Below are 8,076 nucleotides of genomic sequence, written 5' to 3'. Positions count from 1 at the left end.
TTATCTTTTCTTTCTCTTACAAGTGTTTTTTAAGGAGCAGAAATGCTAATTTGATGAAATACAATCTAGCTTTTAAAAAATATTTGTACTTTTGAGATTATATCTAAGAACTCTTTGCCTAATGCAAGGTCACAAAGATTTTTTTCTTTGCTTTATTTTGAAGTTTTATAGTTTAGGCTTTACATTTATTTCTATAATCCATCTTGAATTTTGTAAATGGAGTGAGATACAGATTGAAGTTCACTTATTTGGGTATGAATGCCAAGCACTCTTTACTGTAAAGACTACTATTTCTCCTCTGACTGCCTTTATATCTTTGTAAAAAAATTGGTTTCCCCATATAAATGGTAATCTTTCTGAACTCTGTTCCATTATTCTATTTGTCTTTTGTGGTAAAATATACATAATATTTATCATCTTAGCCATTTGTAAGTGTATAATTCAGTGGCATTACATACATTCGCAATGTTGTGTAATCATCACCATTATCTATATCCAAAATTTTATCATCCTCAATATAAACTCTTTACCTATTAAACAGTAACTCTCATTTATCTCTTCCTCCTAGTCCCTGGTACCCTCTATTCTACTTTCTCTATATATGAATTTGCCTGTTCCAAGTACTACATATAAGTGGAATCCTAACAATATTTTCCTTCTATGTCTGGATTATTTCATTTAGTGTAATGTTTTCAAAGTATGTCATGTTATAGAAATACAAAAATTCCATTCCATTTTATTGCTGAATAGTTTTCCATTATATGCGTATACTTGGAGATCATCAAGTTTCTTGGATTTGTAGATTGATGCCTTTCATCAAAATTGGGCCATTTTCAGCCATTATTTCTTCACGTATTGTGTCTTTTCTTTCCTTGCCTTCTAGGATTCCCACAATTCATATGCTGATCAATTTGATGGTATTCCTCAGGTCACTTAGTTTCTGTTCACCTGTCTTTATATATGTATATATATATATTTTTGCTTCTGTTCAGTTATACTATCTTCACTGCTGCTTTTTTCTGTCTTCTCAAATCTGCTTTTGAACCCCGCCAGTGAATTTTTCATTTCATTTCAGTTATTGATTGTAACTTTCAGCCTCAGAATTATTTTTTTTCCTTTTTATAATGTATTGATATTCTGTTAATGCATTTTTTTCCTTTGTCTCTGTCTTCCTTTTTTTAATTTAATTTTTTTTTTGTCTCTGTCTTCCTTTAGTGCTTTGAGCCTCTTTAAAAAAGACAGTCTTAAAAAAGTCTTTGTCTAGTAATCTTAGTGTTGGGGTTTCTTTCGGGTCAATGCCTGTCAGTTAATTTTGTTCCTTTGAATGGGATGTGATTTCTTTTTCATTGTATGCCTGGGATTTTTTTTGTTATTTAAAAACTGGACATTTGAATCTTTTATTGTGTTAGCTCTGGGAATCAGATTTTCCTCTTTCCCCCAAATTTTCTGTTTATTTGTTTTTCTGTTTTTATTTTTTTTTTGATTGTTAAAGGGTATCTCCATGTTGGGGATTAGTCTGAGTTGAAGGCTCAAGGTCTCCTCAGGTCTTTTTGAGCCAGTGTCTTTCCTTGAGCATGTGTGATCATGGCTTTCTAAAATCCTTTATATATTTCTTTGCTTTTGAATATCCTAATCCTTAAATGTCTGGCTCCCAAAACAAGGAAAAGGGCAAGGAAGGGCAAACATCCTTCAAATGCTCTCTGGAAGCAGCTGCAGTCAATAGGGGTTGAAACAATGGTGGCCAGACTCTCTGCTAGCCAAGATTTCCTCCAAAGCTGCAAGCTTTTAAATAATTAGAACTCCAAAATAATTAATAGTTTCTTTCTTTCTTTTTTTTTTTTTTAAGATTTTATTGATTTATTTGAGAGAGAGAGAGCTTGAGAGAGAGCACCAGCAGGGGAGAGGGAGAAGCAGGGAGCCTAACATGGCAGTCAATTCCAGGACTGTGGAATCATGACCCAAGCCGAAGGCACCTGCTTAACCAACTGAGCCACCCACGCACCCCATCAATACACTTTCTGCCAGTTGTTAATGTAAGTAGAGAGAGGGATTCCTGGTGCTTCCTACTCCTGTAGATTCTCTGAGATCACTCTCATATAATCTTTTATAAAGTTCTTCCTCAGTTGTCCTGAAAGGAACCAAGGGAGGAGGTCTTCACCTCTGGGCCGGTGCTTTAGAGACCAGAAGAGTGTTTCTTAGATTAATGAGGCAATGGGAATACCCCCCCCCCCCTCCAAAGAATGTGGAAAATCAGAAGGATAAAATGTAGGCTACCTGGGCAACCATGTTGCCTCACTTGAAAATTGACCTACCAGGACCCAAATCCTGGTGTGTCTGGGTTTTGTTTCACTTAAGAGGAGTCCCCCTTTTCCAGGGGCTAGCCAGTCTCTATTTTGGCCTGTCCTCAGTTGCATGTCCTCAGTCTGTCCAAATTGCAGACTCTATTTTAGGGCTAGCATACCAAAGGCAACATTTTCCTGACCCTTGGGACTGTTCCTTTGTCAAGTGCAGTTAAAATGAATACAAAAATTAATCACAGGAGATCCCAGTTCTCTAGGGATTGGCATTTAGATTGAGCAGCTGCCTCTTAACTAACATACCTTTATGTAGAGTGCATGGCTCTCTATTAGTGGTGTTCAGCACATTTCTGCCTTGATCCTAGAGAGCATGAATTTTATTTTTTCTTTTTTTGCACCTCTGCAACACGTTTGTTGAACTAATGTATTGGGTGGTACAATTGTGGTAAGTTCTGTGTTCTGTTTATAAGAATTTACTGCTAGGATCCTCATTTAAACCTAATAATCACATATGCAAATACATATATGAACTTCTACAGATTTAAGTGTAAGTAGTCCAGTGATACTGAAACCTCTCTACTCATCAGAACCATCTGAAGAACTTTCCTCAAACCCTATTTCCTATGTTTTAACCACAGATATTGCTTTAACAAGTCAGGAGTGGAAGCCAAGAATATGTATTTTTCAAAAAACTACCTGTTATTCTGATAGGCAGTCAGCGTGAGGACCACAACCCCCTGACTGCTTGAGACGATCTAGTAGTCACAATAGAGGACATAAGGCGCTTTCTATTATTTAGGGAGATTCTGGGCTAGACATCACAGTCAAGAGCAGTAGTTTTGAGCGTGGAGATCGTATCCCATTCTCAGTATAGTCACTTCCAAGCTGTTAGCCTTACACAACTTTCAGAGCTTTGGGGTTTCTGTGTTTGTTGTCGTTGTTTATAAGGTAGAGACCACAAGGTACGGGTCACCATGAGAATGCGCGCACAGCCTCACTTAGCACAGTACCTCGGCTACTACGGCGCAGCGTCGGTCAGGTGGGTGCTGGCGTCCCCGCGCGCCGCTGCCTTAGTGCGTGCACACGACACCGACCGTCACCTTCTCTGGTCGGGGCCTTACGAACCCGGGCGGGGGCGGGGAGGACACCACGGCTCTCCGGCCAGTGCTGTGCTGCACACGTCCAGCGGGGGGCGCGAGCGCAGACCGGCGGGGCCGGCGCCTGCTCACTGGGCGCCGCTCTCGGTCTCGGCTGCTCGCGTCCCGGCGCTGCTCCCCAAGCCTCAGTGGCGGGGTACGGCAGCACCTTGGGGACAAAAGTCTTTCTCTGCTGGGGGCTCTGCCCTGTACTTAACCGTTCCGAGGCAGAGCGGGCGGCACGTATTTGCGTGTCCATCGCGCTGTTGCCCAGGCGGTAGGAGGACGCCGAGTCAGGCGCGGAGCTCGCGCTGACCGGGGCCCGGGCCCAGCGCGTCGAGGCCGCCTCCCGGATGTTGCGATGGCTGATCGGGGGAGGCCGAGAACCTCAGGGACTGGCCGAGGTAAGCCCCAGGCTACGCCGCCTGTCCCCGCAGAGGCCGAGCCCCGCTCGGGTGAGTCCCGTGCGGCAGGAGGCGGCGGGACGCCCGGGGCGGGGGGCGGGGCCTGCGCGCGGGGGGGGCTGCGCGCGGGGGGCGGGGGGCGGCTGGACCCCCGGGGGCGGGGCCTGCGCGGCGGGGGACGGCGGGAGGCGGGACCTGCGCGGTGGGGGCTGCGCGGCGGGGGGCGGCTGGTCGCCCGGGGGCGGGGCCTGCGCGGCGGGGAACGGCGGGAGGCGGGGCCTGCGCGGGGGCGGGGCCTGCGCGGCGGGGGGCCGGGGCCTGCGCGGCGGGGGGCGGGGCCTCCCGTAGGATTCTCTGAGCGGCCGTGGCGCTGGGCTGGGGGCTCGCAGCAGCTTCCCATCTAGCGCGCCGTGTCTGACTTGGTAGGAACCAGCGGTGACTGCAACTTTGTGCTGAAGGTTTTCTAGGCTTGGCGTCACTTCTGACATCAACTGACGCTTGCTCGAAGAATAGAAAATCTGTTTGATTATCCAAGAACAAAAAGAATCATTTTCTAAAATAAATAATTTGCTTCAAATTCAAGGAAATAATTTTGTGATTAACTCCTATTTTTGCTGTCATAGTCACGCTTTCTTTTGGGCCGGAATAATTGTATTGACTAATTTAGATTCGAAATATTGTGACTAAAATAATCTTGGAATCTTAAAAGGACTCAGGTCTGGAGTTTATTTCATATGCCACCGAGAATTTGTACTCGGATTCCCTTTTATTTCTTATAGGAAATAGTCCTTTCGATTGTTAAAAATAAAAACTTGGTGGTGGTGTGAGCCAGCAGCCTTACTTCTCACTTTTAACTTCCTCATACTATTAAAAAACATTTCAAATCCTGTTCGTTTTGGACAGGCTGAAATCTTAGACACTGTAGAATAGCTGTAGAAAATTACGCGTGTGACGTGGTAGTTCTATATTAACCCGATTATTTGATTGATCATATGATTTCATTAATTCTGCTATGCCTAGTAAAATTTTACTTAAGGGAAGCAGTAAATAGTTTTCAAATGTCTCACTTTCGCTTTTCTCATCAGAACCTCTGCTAGAAGTGAGCTGGGATAAATAAGCACCCACTGCTTTGGGGGCGATTTTTTTTTGGGGGGGGGAACGTGTGTTAAGTTACACATTTATCATGTCACAGTACTTCACTTTAACCTTTGTGAATTTGTACTTTGTCAGAACCAGTGATTTCCCTTCATTTATACAAGAACTGCTGGTGGTTTAAGCAGTATTCTGTGCTGGAATGATTTTGCCCCAGGGCACACTTGGCTATCTTTGGAGACGTTTTTGATTTCAGGATGGGGGAGATGAGCAGCAAAGAAGTAACTGTTACAAAATCTCAGTAGTGGCAAGTTTGAGAAATTGTAGTTCAGAGGTTAAGAACAAAGGTTTTATCATGAAATAGTACTGGGTTTGACTGCAGAAATGGGGTTAATAACACCTACCTTACAGAACAGTTGACTGAATTATATGCCATATGTGCTTTGCACACTGTCTGGCATATGGGCTGTGACCTAATTCGCTGTAAATGTTAGCAATTATCTTTATCAGTATTATTGTCCAAAACTCAAATTTATTGAATTTATCGACCCTGAAGGATTTCAGTCCTTCATTTATTCAGTCAGCAATCATGTATTGAGTGCCTATCCTGGTTTCAGCACTGTTTTAGTCTATATTTGCCCCTTTGACCTGCAGTTTTGTTTCTGTCAAATTTTAATGGAGAAACACTCATTCTAAAATACTGAATTGGATTGGCCCATTGCTATATTTTTTTTTAGGTCAGGTTTAATGAGTTATTTCCTAACATAAAATTAACCCTTTTCATAAATTTATGGTGACTTGAAAATACTAAAATTTATGGCAATGAGATTTTTTTCCCCTTTTCATTGTTCTTAGTTAACAATCTGAAGAATGATGATCTGAGTTTAAGGATATTTAGATCAATTCGAACAAAGAGGAAAAAATTTATAATGTGGATTTGTAGTAAGAGAAATGTATGTTAAAAAAAAAGAAATGAAAAAAAAAAACCAAAAAGAAAAACAAAACAAAAAAAGAAATGTATGTTAAGATGGCACTTAGTTGCTTTAGGGAAAATACTATCTAGTATTAGAATGTGGTACCTTATGGCATTTTAAGTCTTGTATTCTTAGATGTATACTGTGCAGTTTTATTTCGTATGGTCTTTTATCATGTCATTTGATCTCTTTCTTTTTTGTTTGTATTTTCTTTTTTTTTTTCAATATAAGAAATCTCCTTTACAGACAATAGGTGAAGAACAAACCCAGAACCCCTACACTGAACTGCTTGTACTGAAAGCTCATCATGATATTGTACGATTTCTGGTACAGTTAGATGAATACAGGTAAGAAGCTCTAGTTATCCAATTGCCTACTGTTTGGAAAGAATTTTTAAGGAATCGTATATTTAAAAGCAACTTCATAATTAATGTCTTTTCTAAAAATTTCAAATCTGGTCATTAGTAACATTTACTAGAAATCAACATCTGGATATCTTGATGCTTATTCTTTTTTTAAAAAAATATTTTATTTATTTATTCATGAGACACACAGAGAGAGAGAAGTAGGCTCCATGCAGGGAGCCCAATGCGGGACTCAATCCCGGACTCCAGGATCATGCCCTGGGCCGAAGGCAGGCGCTAAACTGCTGAGCCACCTAGGCGTACCTGATGGTTATTCTTGGTTGAAGTTTTTTGTTTTTTGTTGTTAGTGCTTAGAAATATTTTTTGTTAGTTTCAAGGAAGTGAATAACTTTAAAATGCCTAAATTTGAGAAACAGATGTAGGGAATGTTTATGAAATACTTAACCAGGAATGGGCTATTTTTAGTGGAAGGTAAGGTAAATAATCTGAATCTTTTGTTATTAAGGAAATAAAAACCTTTAAAATGTTCATTATTTACTTTCTTATCAATGTGTACAATATTGTGTTTGATTGCAAGTAGAAATGAAGTATATAGATCTTAAGACTTTAGATTTAGCTTTTTACTGATCTTTATGTCTGTTTATTAAGCCCTTATTCATCTAAATGCTTATTCTTTGTAGCGTAACAACAATTAGAGTTGGTTTCGTAACTAATTTTATCTTCTCTAGATCTAAACTTCTTGGGGGAGGCATATTTTTCTTATTTACCACAGTATCCTTTGTACCTGACACAGTGCCTTACATGTAGCAGGTAGTTAATAGATAGTTGTTAAATGAATGAATGACTCCCCAGATTATTAAGTGTGCATGTTGCATGCCATCCTAACTTGCTAGCCCCCTGTTGTCCCTATCAATTTTTCTACTCTCTAATTTTTTTTTTTTTTTACCTTTGATAACCTCTTTTTTTCCCCTCATTTTGGACTCCATGGGTGACTGCCGTTGTGATTATTCCCAATTCTGACCATCACTTCTAATGTCTATTAACTCACTCACTGCTTTTTTTTTTTTTTTTTTATGTGTGTGTTTGGTATTGCTTTTCCCATGTGCAGTGCAAATCTGACACTACCTGGAGTCAGGTCACATTTTACAGGTTAGGGATATAGTCCTACACAGCACTTCTCTCAGCTGCAATCTCCAGCGGTGTCAGGCCACCCCCACTTCTGACCAACTGGCTACAAATTCCCACTATCCTTAGTTTTGGTATTTCCTAGAACCACTGACAGAACTCAGGAAAGCACTATTCTTATGATTATCATCTTACTATAAAAGATACAGACAGGACTAGCCAAATGCAGAGATGCGTAGGATCAGGTCTAAGAGGGTCTCAAATACAATGCTTCTGTATCCTTGGGACATGTCACCCTTTCAGCACATTAGTGTGTATTACCATCAGGGGAATTCACTCAAGCTCTGGGTACCCGGAGATTTTATTGGGGGGTCATTACTAGAAATGATTGAGTCCTTTGCCACCTGATTGAACTCAGTTTTCAGCCCTTCTCTCCCTACCCTGTGTTCATACTCCGACCTCAGGTTGAAAGGTTAAGCATATTAATATCTATGGCTCAGAGCACCAACCCTCTAATTACCTGGTTCATATTTCCCACGTGGCCAGACCCTATCCTTAAATTGTTTAGAGGGCCCATCCTGAATAATCTCATTTGCATAAACATGAGGAGCACAGCTCCATTCTAGAAACCAGGGACAAAATCCAGCCAAATTATGATGCAACAATATGTTCTTCAACTTTTG

General features: G+C 41.1%; 1 protein-coding gene across 4 annotated transcripts in view; it reads left to right on the top strand.

Annotated features, from left to right (window-relative positions):
- The first annotated feature begins 3,509 nt into the window (after positions 1–3,509).
- WDR41 (WD repeat domain 41) overlaps positions 3,510–8,076 on the top strand; it is a 44,795-nt gene continuing 40,228 nt past the window's right edge. Inside the window, exons 1-2 of one of the 4 annotated variants that reach the window (XM_055342269.1) lie at positions 3,510–3,888; positions 6,135–6,250. In XM_055342269.1, coding sequence (XP_055198244.1) covers positions 3,787–3,888; positions 6,135–6,250 — 218 coding nt within the window. In that variant the 5' untranslated portion in view covers positions 3,510–3,786. The remainder of the gene's footprint in view (positions 3,889–6,134; positions 6,251–8,076) is intronic. The other 3 variants (XM_055342268.1, XM_055342265.1, XM_055342266.1) reach the window with 3 other exon arrangements.

Source organism: Nyctereutes procyonoides, unplaced genomic scaffold (assembly GCF_905146905.1).
Source record: "Nyctereutes procyonoides isolate TBG_1078 unplaced genomic scaffold, NYPRO_anot_genome, whole genome shotgun sequence".
Classification (NCBI taxonomy): domain Eukaryota; kingdom Metazoa; phylum Chordata; class Mammalia; order Carnivora; family Canidae; genus Nyctereutes; species Nyctereutes procyonoides.
Note: the sequence above shows the minus strand (reverse complement) of the source record. Positions and strands in the feature narration are given on the sequence as shown.